This window comes from Abramis brama (assembly GCF_963993115.1).
Source record: "Abramis brama genome assembly, chromosome: 7".
In the NCBI taxonomy this organism is placed as follows: domain Eukaryota; kingdom Metazoa; phylum Chordata; class Actinopteri; order Cypriniformes; family Leuciscidae; genus Abramis; species Abramis brama.
Genome location: NC_139969.1, coordinates 11,527,344 through 11,543,822, shown reverse-complemented (window position 1 = coordinate 11,543,822; position 16,479 = coordinate 11,527,344). Strand labels below are relative to the sequence as shown.

At 37.4% G+C, this 16,479-nt stretch overlaps 2 protein-coding genes across 3 annotated transcripts; both read right to left on the bottom strand.

Annotated features, from left to right (window-relative positions):
* Nucleotides 1-463: 463 nt before the first annotated feature.
* On the bottom strand, nucleotides 464-6,162 carry d2hgdh (D-2-hydroxyglutarate dehydrogenase). Of its 2 annotated transcripts, XM_084119525.1 has the most exons (10): nucleotides 6,006-6,162; nucleotides 4,889-5,218; nucleotides 4,321-4,378; nucleotides 4,094-4,233; nucleotides 3,748-3,941; nucleotides 2,956-3,124; nucleotides 2,498-2,641; nucleotides 1,489-1,631; nucleotides 1,225-1,390; nucleotides 464-838 (listed from the first exon to the last, which is right to left on the bottom strand). In XM_084119525.1, the coding sequence occupies exons 2-10, from the start codon at nucleotides 5,214-5,216 to the stop codon at nucleotides 576-578; spliced, it is 1,605 nt and encodes a 534-aa protein (XP_083975651.1). In that variant the 5' UTR covers nucleotides 5,217-5,218; nucleotides 6,006-6,162; the 3' UTR covers nucleotides 464-575. The 2 variants fall into 2 exon arrangements, with proteins under 2 accessions (XP_083975651.1, XP_083975650.1); XM_084119524.1 differs by having other exon boundaries at nucleotides 4,094-4,378; nucleotides 6,006-6,145.
* A 182-nt stretch (nucleotides 6,163-6,344) lies between these two features.
* On the bottom strand, nucleotides 6,345-13,510 carry znf622 (zinc finger protein 622). The gene is made up of 7 exons (XM_084119527.1): nucleotides 13,403-13,510; nucleotides 11,918-12,472; nucleotides 10,169-10,423; nucleotides 9,884-10,046; nucleotides 7,767-7,882; nucleotides 7,074-7,217; nucleotides 6,345-6,904 (listed from the first exon to the last, which is right to left on the bottom strand). The coding sequence occupies exons 2-7, from the start codon at nucleotides 12,468-12,470 to the stop codon at nucleotides 6,771-6,773; spliced, it is 1,365 nt and encodes a 454-aa protein (XP_083975653.1). The 5' UTR covers nucleotides 12,471-12,472; nucleotides 13,403-13,510; the 3' UTR covers nucleotides 6,345-6,770.
* Nucleotides 13,511-16,479: the final 2,969 nt, after the last annotated feature.

The window sequence follows — 16,479 nt, the reverse complement described above, 5'->3', positions numbered from 1 at the left end:
TTCCAAATTAACATAGTTTGAATTGCTTTGGTCTATTTTCCTAAAAATAGCCTTGCCAGATTAGTTTCCACCGTTATTTTATATGAATAACAATTGTCTATTGTCAGCATTGCTAAACTTCTGTAACGTTGTTTTAAAACAACTGATTTCATCGTCAAAGCAACAACAACATATAAGGTATCTCTACTACCTGATCAATATGAATTGTTCAGATATCCGTCTTCACGCTGATTAGGCGATCACCTGTCATCATCATCATCATGGGCACAGCGGCGAGGTGTGCCTCGAGTCTACAGATTCATCCGCGCATAACAGCAGAGCCGAAGCACAACTCGCGTAATTACCAAAACAATGTTCCTCCGCATTTAACTTGTAGTTTTATGCTTTAACCTCTAGAGGGCCAAAGGTTACATAGTGTAGTTTTAAAGCATCACTTCTAAAACACAACACTGAACAAAATAAATACTTTGATTTTAATCTATTATGCTCCATTCAACATAAAATAGTTTTACAATAACACTGTGGTAAAATAAAAACAGTACTTTTTCATAGAAATCATGAATACCATCAAACTATTAGTGCATGTTGTCTGGCAGCATTTTGTAAGGGTTGAGAATGCCTTTAGGATCCAGCATGGCTTTAATGCTGCCCATGAGGGCGACTGTTTCTGAGGATTTACTGTAGTAAATGTAGTTTCTCTTCTTCAGACCCAAGCCATGCTCGGCACTGATGCTGCCTTTCCATTTGGATGTCCACTCGTACACGTACGGCTCAATGGCAGCCAGTAGAGCGGGGTCTTTAGAGGGGGACGTGATGTTTAGATGAAGATTTCCATCACCTGAAAGAAAAATAAAGAAGAAATACTGAAAACCAAGATATGAATTATGGTCAGGGTTTGAGGGGGTCTGAACCCACTGTTTAAGGCTTTGTGCACGTAAGTACACTATTGTAGAATTATTTTGTTTTTGAAAGAAGCTAGGCTTGATCAAAATCAAATAAATATGACAAATGTAAAAAAATATGTTCTAAAATCAGCTTAAAATATCAAACATGTTTGATGACTAGATGGGAATCAGAGTCTGCGCACGATTTTCATTACAGAATTTTCTGTGACTGCAGACTTGCTCTGACTTTTGCAAATCATAGCAAAAAGTCAAGTAGTCTATTCCAGCTTTAGACACAGTCCAGCAATTATTGTAAGAAAAAAAAAAAAGGTAACCATACCAACATGTCCATAACCGACAACATTCTTGGCCATGTCTCCAAGGTGCCTCCTCATATCTTGAACTAAATCGTAGATCTTTTCCACAGGGAGGGAGATGTCATATTTGTAGGTGTAGCCCTCATGTGTCAGAGCTTCTGTGACTCTCTCCCTCAAAGACCACAATGCCTGTATATAACACAAGACCTTTAGAGCTGGACAGAACAATCATCACAGAAAAATGTTGAATTCTGCCAATCGATCCACAACACAAGTGAGCAGTGTGCCTTGATTTTTGTCGCCTCTGTCGCAACTGTCCCATCAGTCACCAGAGATGATGTCATGACCTCCTCAAGGAAGTTGTGTAGTTTTTCTTCATCATGGGTTGCGTTGGATCCAGCGGTCTCGATGACGATGTAAAAGGGACTTTCTGCAACACAATCATTCTACTTTAAAACATTTAAGAGTAATGAAAAATCTTCATTCATAATTTTAAAGTCCACCTGAAAATCCATTCTATTTGCTCTAAAGGCATGTTTAAATGTAGCTTTTAAGAGATAGTTCACCCAAAAATGAAAATTCTCTCATCGTTTACTCATCCTCATGTCGTTTTAAAACCGTAAGACTTTCTGTCTTTCCTCGTTACACAAATAAAGATCTTTTTGATGAAATCTGAGAACTTCCAGTCCCTCCGTTGACAGCTACGCAACTACCACTTTGACGCTTCAAATGGTGAACAGATTGAATTTAGGCTTTTATTCACATCTAAACATTCATCAGCTCACACATCAGTTGTGGTAAACGTAAGCTCAAGCATGTTCGCTTGACGTGGGAGAACCAATGAGGTTCATTCTCGTGTTACACATCACATTTCAGCTTCAGCAAGAACCAATCAGGTTCATTCTCGTGTTACTCAGCACGTTTGAGCTTCTGCATGAGGTTTGTTCTTGTGCATCAAGCATACAGTTGAGCTTCTGTTTATGTTCACTGATCAATGTTTATACGTGAATAAAAGCCTAAATTAAATCTGTTCACCATATAAAGCGATCGAGTCTCTTCAGAAAATTTTGGACTAAACCGCTCAATTCATATGGATTAGTTTTATGATCTCTTTATGAACTTTTTGAAACGTCAAAGTGGAAGTTGCGTAACTGTCAATGGAGAGAACAGAAAGCTCTCAAAAAAGCTCAGAAAATCTTCATTTGTGTTCCGAAGATGAATTAATGACAGGATTTTCACTTGTGGGTGAACTATCCCTTTAAATGGTCTTGTAACAGTAATGACACTACTGTTTACCAGTGATGGGGTTGGTGAGTTTCAGATGCTTCTCCAGAAGTTTCATACAGGAAGCATCTAAAAACTCAAAAGCAGACAGAATCTCTCCCAGCATCCCTCTACAACACTGAAATGTTTCCAGCAGTTGCTGAAAGCTGGAGCACCCTGCAAAACACATGAGGAACTGCAATAAGTTGATTATTTTAAAGGCCAGTTTACACCAAGCATGATAACTATAAAGATAACTGAAACAATAACTACATTAGCGTCCACACCAATGTACAATTGCGTGTAATGTCGTCTACCGCTCTAAATGCTCAAGCTCCTCTGTGTTGTTATATCGTAATAGTTGTGGTGTGGACTTCCCTATTAGAATGATTATTAATACTTTATAGTTATATTTATCATCCTTGTTGTGAATGGCCCATAATATCTTTAGCAAGTTTAAAATGTACTTTACATTTGACGTGTCATTTTACCTAAAAATGCTACATTGACAGCTTTAGGCTTGCGGGGACACAGGATGGAAACGGCAGTAATGACCCCTAATGTCCCTTCTGAGCCAATAAAAAGCTGCTTGAGGTCATAACCAGTGTTGTCCTTGCGAAGTGCGGCCAGGCTGTTCAAAACCCGCCCATCTGCCAAAACCTACACATGAAAGATAGGCAAGAATACAACTTAAAGCCATTTAGGGACTTTTGGATATCATATAAAAAGAGCCTGAATTCTAAATCCACAAATGTTAGAAAGTATTCTTCTCAAACAGTATCTAGAATAATCATATGAGTATATTTATTATATTTTTAACACTTTCATTGTCTTTGTTGTGTCTTCTATTTAGTCAATGTAACATCATCTATTAGAATGACTTTCAAGGGTCCATCAAAGATGACTTTAGATTATTTAAAGGCAAAACAAGCAACAAAATAAGCTAAAATAACAAAGAAAATCAAGATACTTCAAGAACATCTGATTTTTTTTTTCTTTGAGATGGCCTGATAAAAAAAAAAAAAAAGATTTCCAGGAAAAGTCATGCAAATTAATATAATTTCACAATTCCATGGCCATTTTACTATACTTTATGAATGTACAATGTGAATGAAAATTATGTTCGAAAATCGTTATCAAGTATCAACTGGACAAGTTAAGGAGCCTTGGAATATTGTTGTGGACAATGGGGGTCCTTGGAGTCAAAAAGTTTGCGATCTACTGTACATTCAGAGTTGGAAAACATGTCATGTTAGTGTTTTTGTTAAGATGGAGGTGCTCACCACTTCCAGGCCCAGAACTGTCCCTCTAAGCGACCCGTAGCGCAGCAGTCTGAGACCCCCTGCATTAGTGGACACGTTCCCTCCTATATGGCAGCTTCCCTTTGCCCCTAGATCCAGTGGCATGATGAAGTCTTTTTCCTCGAGATAGTGAGACAGGTTCTCTAACACACACCCTGCCTGACAAGTGAGGATACCTGAAAGCCAAATTAATCTCTTTTTAAGAGATGTATTAAGGTATAATGATTTTGATTTGTTTATTTATATTTAACTTTCCCTAATAACAGATGATACATGTAAAGTTATAATAGATAACGAGGTGATCTAGCAAGCAGACATATATGCACACCTGAGATGCCGTCAAACATCATGACTTGGTTCATTAGAGAAGTAGAGAGGATGATCTCATCAAACACAGGAACACTTCCTCCCACCAGACCTGTGTTCCCTCCCTGCGGACACACTGCCAGATTCCGATCATTACAGTACCTGTGGAAAAACAGAGGATGATTCAAGAAAACAAGTCTTGTAACCAAATACACAATACAAAATTCAATGTGATCATGGAAACCTGACCTAAGAATCTGAGAGACCTCCTCTGTTGTTTTGGGTCTGAGAAGTACTTCACTATTACCTGCCAGAAACCAAAAAAAACATTCATTAAAATATGACCACTCTTTAATATATGGTAACACTTAACAATATGGTTCATTAGTTAATGAGCAATACATTTGTTACTGATTTGTTAATAAAAATTCAGCTGTTCATTGTTTGTTTGTGTTAGTTCACCGTGCATTAACTAATGTTAAGCAGATTTTAATAAAGTATTAGTAAATGTTGAAATTAAAAGATTAATAAATGCTGTATAAGTGCAGGTCATTATTAGTCCATTTTTTCTTCTAAATACTAATTATTAGTATTAAACTACTGAAGATTGTTTCTGAATAATTTACATTAGGGCTGCAAAGGCATTATATTGAGTTTGTACAATATCAATATATTTTTCACATAACGATATATTATCGATAATATATTTTTTCAACTAAAATGTGATGAAGTCATTTATGTACATTGATAGAACATTCCCAAAACTTTTAAACTATTCTTTAGGAAATGCAAATAGCAAGCAAAATTGGCAAAACACCTTGCACTGTCTTAAGCCAGTCTATATTGCTGGACTTCAGCAGGTCTGGATCGGTGATGCTTCTTCCAGGCAGGAGTGTTCTGAAGAAGGCGAGGTCTTTCTGTGTGACCCTGGAGAAGGGTAACCGTGGAGGAGCATCACCCGGGTTGGCTGGGCTCGCTCCCAACCCTCTGCTGTGAACACAGTGATGCTGAATCAGCTGACTCGAGGACACTATCAGAGCCCTGTCAGAGGTCTCTCGGCCCACTGCACTGAGAGCAGAGCTGTACTGTGACCAAATGAATGTGGACTTCAGAGGAAGTCTTGTGAACCTCGGAAAGATCCCCATATCTGTAGTGGAGAGAGCATGACACATACAGAGTAATTACATTTCAAACTGCAAATATTGTAAGTTTTTAACCTAGTTTGCCATTATTATATGGACAGATATTGTTATGACGAAATACATATTTAACTTTAGTCTTATTGCACAGGGATGTTAAGGAATAAATTATGGTTGAAATTAACCAACAAATCTATTACAGTGATCACAGTATACAATCATGTTCTAAAACACAAAATATTAATTTAATCTGGCAATCCATTTACATGTTGCAGAAAATTCTGTAATAATGATACGGTCTCATAATATAAACATTATATTATATATTACATTATGATACATCATTACTATATATATACAGTATATATGATACATCTCTCTCTCTCTATATACATATATATATATATATATACACAGTAACATATACACATATATATATATATATATAGAGAGAGAGAGAGAGAGAGAGAGAGAGAGAGATAGATAGATAGATAGATAGATAGATAGATAGATAGATAGATAGATAGATAGATAGATAGATAGATAGATAGATGAAAGTTTAACAAATTAGTTTTTTATTTCATTATTTATTTGTATATGAATTGTAGCATACTTATACAACAGTTTGGTACAAGCTCATAACGACAAAATATTATTGACCAAAACAACTACAAACTGCAAAGAAGTCCCAAAACACCCATGGTTTATATCTGCACGAGTTAAATTAAATGGTTCAGTTTTAACACACATGACATTCGCTATCGTGTTACAGATCATATCGGGTAGGAAACCTACTGTGTCCGAGGTGAAGGGACTTTCAGCTGATTTCACATTATATCACAAAGGTTCTGAATCTTCTAACATTTTTGCCTACAACTAAAAGGTCTGTATAAGTGTTGTGATTAACTTCCTCGTGGCCTTCGAGCTTTAGCTGCAGGATTACACGGTGAAACAGCGCGGTCTATCGGCCAGGAGTACAATGGCTCTCAATTACTAGAATAAGCGTTTGGTTCCTGTATTATTAGTACCTTTTCATTATTTATACCATATTATAAAACAATGATTTCATTTAAGTTTTAACAGGCACTACTTATTTATATTTATTTTCTGAAAGAAATCCTAAACACCAAGACAGACATTGCAAATTTTATTGATAATTCACACAGAATTATAATACAGAAGTTGTCAGTATAATATTTGTATCTTTTTATATTTTATTAAATCTTTTATAAGCAGTCAGATTATAAACAATAAAGGTCATTATGAATACTCTACAAAAACAAAACTGGCAATCCCACATTGATGCTTGAGCAGCACATGATGTGGATCTCCAGATATCTAAAGCACAATGTTTCCTCATATACTCAATCACGTTTGTATGACGTTCCACCTTTATTCGTGACACTGGTTTTATTTCCAAGTCATTCTGATTTAATATTAGCAGCAGTTAACATCTCATCTGAATCAATATACACAGATGATTCTCATGGTAGACTCTACTACTGTTATTAACTCTGAAAAGTTGATGTCTACTGATGCTTATGTCTAATGTCTACCGATTTAGAACATGACTTGAAGTCTGAAATGGGTCTGTTTGGTGGTGTTATTGCTCATGCCAATCTTCAGCATCCACTTGGACTTCATCCTTCGTACATACTGCATGTCCTTCTGCTGCTGGCTCATGAAGCCCTTACCTGCAAGAGAAGGCACGTTTTAAACACTCAGTGGTGCATAAGTTAACCACCAGTGAAAGATAAGGACTGGTAGAACCACATTTACAAAACCAAATGTTGGATTACTCTGCGTCTGGACCATCACTAAAATATTTAGCTTGCACACTATCCACAGTAACATGTAACTTACCGAAGTCTCCTGCCCAGCCAAGAGCTCTGTACTGTTTAAGGACTCGACCAACAGCCTTCTGGTTATGTGCAGGAACCAGTGCCCTCTGAACACCAAACCTCTGCTTATAGTACCTCATGAGGGAGCGGTGGCCGATCTTAGCACCTGTAACAAAGCAAAAACATCTGCATTTTCAGAACTAAATGTAGCCTGTGAAAACCCTGACGAACTTCCGGCACATTTAAGATTTGCTCTGCAAGTCTGTCTGGCCAAGAGGCCATTTCCAATTTTTCCAAATCGAGGCACCAATCACAAACGTTGAGGCGGGCTTTACATGATGACGATCGCTCTGATTGGTTTTAGGTCTATCCAATTGCGACCCAGAGGCATTTGAGCGACGTCTGTTGGTGACGCCCCTTTGGAAATGGGATGTGAATGAAGCTTCCCCAGACCCACTCTCAGTTACGACTGAGAAGGGTCTGGTGTCAACCAGGCTAAACTAAATGTTCACGCTGGGAGAAATTTACTTTCAAGAGTGAAAGACTGATGTGCAATCAATTAGGTGTACATCTTCAAAATGGGCCTCCACTTTTTACAAATATGACGAGGGTGATGCAAGTACACAATTTCCCACGAAAACCATCCCATCAGGTCTAAAATATAAACACTTATAATATTCTTACAATAGCTGTAAATACAGCTGTCAATCAGTACCTGATGGCAAAGTGAGCTCCAGCGTCTCGTCATCAATCTCTACAGTCTTTTCATCAGGCAGTTCACCATCCTTCATCTCCACATCATCTCCATCTTTAGCATCAGGATAACTGCTCCTGTCATTTTAGAAGGACAATAATGTTTAATTGCTTACATTAAAAATACAATATTGTTTTATTACTACTCCTGATGGGTCTGATGAAGTTTGTACTCAAACCTAGAAACTCCATAATGGTGGGGAACACTATTTCTATCTATACTTATGTCTTTTTTACATATAAAAGCCACAACATTTTTTATTCATTTTATACTTGTTGATACAATAACACTTTGAGTAAATTTCTTTTAGCTAACTATATTTTATTTTGCAACGGTTTTTATCAAAAAAAGAGAAAAAAAAAATGTAGGACGGGGACTTGGCTCTATCTATTGGTTGTTTATTAAAAACTAATATAACACTGTACCTAAAGTAAATTTATACAACTTCAAATGTTAAAAATGTATTACAGGGCTCGCAAAATCACTAGCCAGACTTCCCGGGGCTATTGTGTTTTCCGACAGGCTATCTGAAATAGTCTAATCAAATTCCTCCCTTTATTCACATTATTGCCTAGCTATTTTAAGGAAAAATATGACCCGCCAAGTTTTTGATCATGCTGATTTATCCGCAAGCGTAATTTCTCATGAATCTCCGTGCCTATCCCTGTAAAGCTGCTTTGAAAAAAAAAAAAAAAAAATAGCGCTATATAAATAAAGGTGACTTGACCATCATATATTCTGCTATATAAACAGCATAAAACAATTAGAGCACCATTTAATTGCCTCAAAAAAGTCTGGTATTTTTATTATTCCATCTGAATTATTCCATCAGAAAATTAACACTTTTAGCGTTGTCAGGCTTTAAAACAACAGAGCTGCGCGCTCTGGTTTATGGCTGCTATAAATTTGACCTGCCACAAGGTGACACTGTTTTCAAAACTCCTGATGCCGGAACAATCAGAGAAAAGTGTCAAAGCTTCAAAGAGTCATTATTTATTTTCATATTTCATATAATCTTTTTGCCCTGACAAGGCAGTTAGTAACTTGATGTTTTCTGGAATAGGTGAAAGACACCTGAAACATAAAACCCCAGCAAGAAAAAAAGAGCAGAGAAGTGGAGACTGATGCACCGGAGGAGAAAGCTGATGCCCTCAACATCGAGTGGCATTTTCTCATCTGTGACTTCAGTTGATATCTCAGATTCAGAATCTGACACAGACTGATTCATGTTCCATACTGTTCACACACATTTCAGTTCAGTTAGAACCAGATGCATATTTGTATTGATGATTTTAATTTGATTATTTTATATCCGATTGTTGATGTGTTTTTAAAAAGTTTTTGATTAATGTTTTGACTCCTAACCAATTTTACACATTCAAAATTGTCTTTTTATTTGGGCTAGTAAAATCTGTAGAGTGCCAACCCGAAGGGCTACCAGCGATTTTGAAATTTTGCGAGCCCTGTATTAGAATATTTAAAATTTAACACTAAGCAAGATGAATAAATACTGTAAAAACATTGTCCACTGTCATTTCTTATCAATTACTGCATTAACAAATGTTAATGTATAGAATTTTATTGTTACCATAGTTTTTTATTTTTACCCTTTCTCCTCATTAAAGGGATAGTTCACAAAAAAATGCTGTTGATTTACTCACGCTAAGGCCATCCAAGATGTACTATGTCTTTTTTTCTTCAGTAGAACAGAACAATATTTACAACATTATTACCTAATCCACAGCCTCTGCAAACTGAGTGCTTCCTGTCGCATAATTGCATTTTGTTTTGCCTGTATATGTTTCTTTGACTCTCAAAGTGACGGTAGCCGTTGACTTGCACTATATGAATCAACAAAGACCACGGTTTCAGCTAGAAGCCCGGTTTAAACTAAAAATCTTCCTTCTACTGAAAAAAAAAAAAAAGACACCTACATCTTGGATGGCCTGAGGGTGAGTATATTAACAGCATATATACATTTTTTTCATTTAACTGATTACTAGAAATCATGTAATATGAAATGACAATCTAACAAAACATCTGGTCAGAGGATATTAACAGATGCCCATGTTACATACCTGAAGTCGTAGAAGTCTGCAAACTCAAGCGCCGCGTCTCCGTCTGTGAGGAGTTTGCAGTGACTCTTGTCGGTCATATGTGCCTGAACTGCCTCTGTAGAGTAGAATGACTTGCCTTTTTCATTACACCATAGGCACACCTTACCAACACCAACCTTCTCTCCTACAGAAAAATACATGGAGAAACACAAAGATTAATGGCAGAAACATTTTCAAAGACCAACTTCTGAAAACCAAAAAACAATTCCATGCCGGTTCATAACTACAGTTCTCTCTCTGGCTTACCCAGGTATAAAATAAGCCCTCTCATGTCCACCAGATACTCAATATCTGGGAGGAAGAAGCTGTGTGTTTTGGTCATGTGAGCCATGTTTCGGGAGAGCGTGCGTGAATGATGTCCACAGAACAGACAGTCTGTCGCTGGGACAGCACCAGGGGCCAGAGCTGCCCCAGATGTGGAGGCCTCCTCCATCTCCTCTTCATCCTCATCATCATCATCATCACCATCACCATCCATATCCTCATCAACGTCCTCCCATTCTTCAAAGAAAAACAAACACTCTTAACTAGCTAGCAGTTTCAAAGCAAAGCCAAGTCGCATTTATTTATATAGGGCTTTATACCATACAGATTGTTTCAAAGCAGCTTCACATTATTAAACAGGACAATGGACTACTTGCACAACTACTTCCGCGTTCTAGTTAGTACATATCGTGAGTTTCCGATTAGTGCGTTCAGTGCACCTACATACATGAGAATGCAGATTATCACTATGTTTTATGGTTCCCAATTGATTAAAACAATGAATAATGATCTCTGTATTAGGCTAATTATCTTGAGCCAGCTGAAATGTTCCTATAAATATATTTTATGTGCATTCTGAATAATAAATAGGCTAAATATATGTATCCACTAAGCTGCAGCAGTCCTATATGCTCGTCTTCTCATTAACAATGTTTTTCTCTTTCTGACATTTCATACCTGTTGGGTTTACATTTTTAAATGAAATTGACTATTAAAAGGATTGCTTGTGTGCGCTGGTGTTTATTCCAGTCTTTTAAAATAGCTGAATGAATGAATGCTCGCGAGGTGCCTGTAACGATGTTAAATAGGCTAGGCTATTTAATCAATAACGTAAACAGCGAAGAGGAGAATGGCAGTCAACTACTATGAATATTATAGCATTTTGGGCATAAACATGTACATAGTGAAAAGACTGACATTGAAAAAATCAAATATTTAATCCAAATAAATAAATGTTCGTGGTTCATACTGATGTTATTCATCTGTTCTCATATACTTCAGCGTCGTGGTCACTAGTTTAGACGAACACTGACACCCTATGGTGAAATAATGGCGTATTTTTAACACCCGCTGCTTTCTCAGAATCAGATCAGCTTGGGTTGGATTAAAACTTCATGTTCCGATAAGTTTGGAAAATTCTGCACACAGTAAAAATCAGAATATACCTTCTGTCAATAAAAATTGCCAAATTTTTTAATCTTATTGCGGACACTCATTTTAGGTGACTTTTGTTCGACTCATTGACCACAGTACATTGAAGGTAAACATAACAGTGTGACGTACTATTTCCAAACAGAAGTGCGTCACAAAGCTCAGTGCAAGAGGTCCATTACAATGTTAATGTTGTACAATTAATCTTGATTCAATTCAGTTCAATAACAGTGTCAATTTTGCAAGGTTCATCAATTCTGAAACATTCGCTTTAAGCTATAAATCAGTTCTTCATAAAACAAGTCACTATTCAGCTCAGTTTTGCTTAATGTTGTTTTAATTAAGCTCAAGTCAGTTTAAGGATGATTCAATTCTGTTCAATAACAGTGTTAATGTTGCAAAGTTAGTGTCATTTTCCAGCTCAATTCAGTTAAATTTTTTCCTTCTCGTCCGATAGTGTCAGTGCAGTTAAATCAGTAATATTAGTGAATATGAACTGTCTTTAAAATTTCAACTGTGCAAGAAAACAAACTATGATAATGACAACAATTTCTGTATGTTTTTTTTAATCATTCTTACCTTCCTCCTCCTCTTCTTCACCTTCCTCTTCTGTGATCTTCTTGGCCTGCTGTTCGAACCACTGCAGCCGAGGCGGTTTATCGGGCCGCTGCCTGACCCGTTTCTCAGTGGGTGTGGCTTTAGAGGGGGTGTGTCTCTGTTGCTCCATGAGTGCTTTCTGAAGCGCTTCATTCTGTGCATCTTTGTCTAGCTCCGCCCCTTTCTCCAGATTCTTCTCGTTCATTCGCTGGACCGTCTCTTGGGCGGCGGCCAAGGCTTTCCTCTCAGCCTGCTGGTGCTTGTTGGACTGAATATGATTGGTGTAGGCGTTGTCAGTGGAGAACTTTTTGTTGCAGGTGGCGCAGTAGGCCGACTCGTGTCCGTCACCCTGGCTCTGCTGCTCAGCGGCGGCTCGCTGTGCCAGCACTCGCTCCTCGAAGTTTTCTGCGGTGACCGGAGGCATGTCTGCAACCTTTCTCTTCAGATTGTAGCGGTGCCAGTCTGTTTTATAATGTGCCCGCTGGACCTCGCCATCAGAGAACTGCACACGGCAGCTGATGCAAGTGTACGACATGACTGCAGAAAAATAGACAATTCTTTAACCCTCTGGTATTCTTAAACTTGGGGTCTCACTTGTGATCCTGCAGTTCAAAACTGACTGAAGACAATAAGCATAACATTTAGGTTTTTTTTTGTGAAATAAATGTACTATATTATAGTCAAATTATATATATATATATATATATATATATATATATATATATATATATATATATATAGATTTAATATTTTTGATTTTGAGGGGAATTTCAGTTAAGTGTCTGTTTGTGTGTGTGCAGACTGTGCACGACTGTCTATTTTGCACTCTTGATGAGAAGTGTTTTTGTACATGGAAACGTCAAAAATATTATCAAAATACCGTTTTGTCAAGGTAAAATTATGCAACTAATAAACTGTGTGGAATAAATACAAAAGAGCTGTATTATTGGTGTAACTTAGCTGTTGTTTACCCATCATCTACAGCAAAAATACGATGATATTGGAATTTGAGGGTAGAGCGGTGCAGAATAACATTTATATTTTAAGCAATTATTACAATTCAGCACAGTAACTTACTGTTTTCCATATGCAAAGCAAACCACTACTACAAACAAAAATTGTGGAATTGTATTTTTTGACTCATGATCTTGACATGTATCTCGTGACAACTAACGTTACCCGTGGTCTTTAAACAAACATGCGTACACAACATTAAACACTCACGACACATAAAGCATATAAAGTAATATAAAATTACAATTCAATCCAGTAACGTTAGTGTCATATCAGATCGGATCATGCGACACGTTCATTGTGCTCTAACAGTTAGTCTAGGGCAACAAAAGAGTGTACCAAACCATTAAATCTCGTAGCATTTGAGTATACTCATAACAAGAACATGTGGTAAATCTCCATAAAATAAATACATTATAATTCATTTTCACAGCTCAGAAATAGTTATCTTACTTGGTGTTTTCGATCCTCACTAGTAGAAGTTCACAACGTCACAGCACTGACAACACGAGGATGCTGAAACGAAACAACCTTTGAACCCGATCACAAGCGATCTCACAGACACAGCGCCACCTGCGGTGTGGAGGATGTTTATTTATTTATTATGATTTACTCTGCAACAGTTTGGTGCTACCCAAATCTACTCACTTATCAATTTGTAGACGATTCGAATTTATAACTTTCTGTGACAGATTCAATGCAGCACAGGTTTAAGATTGGAGGTAGTAGTTTAAAAACTGACCCACATATTTATTGACCACTAATGTAAATATATCAGAGGGAACATCCCTTTTGTTGCTTTATCATGCTTTAATTACACGTTTCAGCCACCAATGTGCAAGGTTTAGTTTAGTTTCAGTTTTATTTTTATGAACTTTTACCATGTGTCCGAAATTGAATACTTCCCTACTATACGTTAGTATGTGAAAAACAGTACGCCAAAAGAGTAGTGTGTCCAAATACATAGTATTCAAAAAACGGTAGGCCAAAAGTCAATGATGACCTAATTCTTCCATCAAGATTTTGAAGTGCACATTTGATAGAAACTTTATATCCCATGAGGCCATGGGAGAGTATTTATGAATGCCAGTGAAGGCGACACAACCAAAGCTATAGAAGCCTGCAACCTTTAGCCAAAAAAGCGTAACTGCTAATGCTAACGCTGCGGCTGTGGGTACACAGGAAAGGAGACCATAAGCCTTTTTTTTTTTTAATGGATGTCAATGTAGAAGAGGCTTCACTACACTGAATAAACTGCTTTTGTTTATATTATATATTTCAAATTTGCATATAGATTAATGTTCAGGACACTTTGCTTAATAATAAAATGTATTTTAGAGTTAATTTCCATGCATATTTATACATCCAATGTCCTGGGGACAGAAATTATACCTATCCGGTGGAATATAGGTACTTATTTTGAATAAGTATTTACTTTGCGCCCATTTATAGTATTAAGGGATGTAATATGAATGTAATCCGGACACATTCACCATGTTGTCATTATCACATGAACTACCAGCGTCAGTTGCGTCGATTCACTGCCATTTATAAAACCTTTCCCGTGGCCTCATGGGATAATAAAATGTGTCCATCGTATGCAAACTTCAGAATCTCGGCGAAAGTAGTAGGTCGTCCGGATACTTTTTTGCCTACTCTTTTGAGTACTGTGAATTCAGACATACTTCTGTCACACACTGTTCTTCGCCTACTATATAGCGGCCTGTATATGTTATTTGGATGAAGCCATAGTCCTCAGTTTCAGTTGTTCATTGTCTGGTGTCGGCTGTGCTTTAGCACATTGCTACATTGATTTCTCGTGGTGGATATATGGCTCTTTTGTTTTGTTAATAAAGTAGCTGCTATTAGATACGCTTGGCCTCACCTCATCTTCTTCCTCTGACCTGACACTCAATGACATCCTTTTCTGTGATTAAGCCAATACCACCAAGGATGTGCAATAAAAAGATCAGACATGGTTCATAATATCAACGCTACTTCTATTTAATTATTGTAGGTGGACCATAATAAGCTTTAGAATTGGCCTATAAGTATCATTTAAAAAGAAAATCCAAACACAATGATATAGGTAACTGTTTAAAGTAATGTTCTTTTTGAGTAACTGCTCAAAGTGTCACAACCTCTTTCATGTGTCCTGAAGGCTGAAGCTTTTAGTACAAATGATAGTTTACAAATGATAATTCATTTAAAAAAATTGTTGTAAATATTGTGACCTTGTGTAGCCCGCTTTAAACATGATTCAGAGCTCATGGACATCTGAGGAATGAATTCAAAGCCCTTTTTAATAATGAATTGGCATTGCCGTGTTTCCCTTAAGTCTGACACTGGTAAATCTGCATGGAGGCGATGTTTCAATCAGCACTTTCTTTTTCATGACGAGACTCATGTATAAGCTGGGAGTTTAAATGTTTCTATACCTCAGGGACATCACAGCCTTGGAGACTTAATAGCATTAATACTGTTTGTATGACTTCTCGCTGGCACCTCTCAATTGAAATTAATTGCGGCCCAAGGGTCGCTATCCCACCTTATTACAGTGTTCCAACTTATTATGCAAATTGGAATTAAGTGTCATAAACCTTAAATATTTTGTTTTTCAATCAAACTCATGGATGGTATTGTGTCTCCGGGCTCTTTGGATCACTGAAATCTTCTTCTTCTTCTTTCAGGTTTTAATGGCGGTTGGCAACTCGGATCACTGAAATCAATCTCAGACACCTGTGATAATTAGTTTGCCAGGTGAGCCCAATTAAAGGAAAACTACTTAACAAGGATGTTCCACGTTATTAAGCAGGCCACAGGTTTCAAGCAATATGAAAAAAAAAAAAGATCTCTCTGTTGCGTAAAAGCGTAAAATAGTGCAATGCCTTGGACAAGGTATGAAAACATTAGATATTTCACGAAAACTTAAGCGTGATCATCGTACTGTGAAGAGATTTGTGGCTGATTCAGAGCACAGATGGGTTTGTGCAGATAAAGGCATAATGAGGAAGGTCACTGCCAGACAAATTCATCAGATTAAGAGAGCAGCAGCTAAAATGCCCTTACAAAGCAGCAAACAGGTATTTGAAGCTGCTGGTGCCTCTGTAATCCTGCGAACCTCCAGAGGCATGCAGTTGTGCATAAACCTACTATTCGGCCACCCCTATCCAATGCTCACAAGCAGAAACGGTTGCAGTGGGCCCAGAAATGCATGAAGACTAATTTTCAAACAGTCTTGTTTACTGATGAGTGCCGTGCAACCCTGGATGGTCCAGATGGATGGAGTAGTGGATGGCCACCATGTCCCAATAAGGCTGCGACGTCAGCAAGGAGGTGGCGGAGTCATGTTTTGGGCCGGATTCATGGAGAGAGAGCTGGTAGGTGTGAAAATGAAGGTGTGAAAATGACCTCGGCAAAGTATATAGTGTTTCTGACTGACCACTTTCTTCCATGGTACAAAAAGAAGAACTTCCGTAACAAAATCATCTTCATGCATGACAATGCACCATCTCATGCTGCAAAGAATA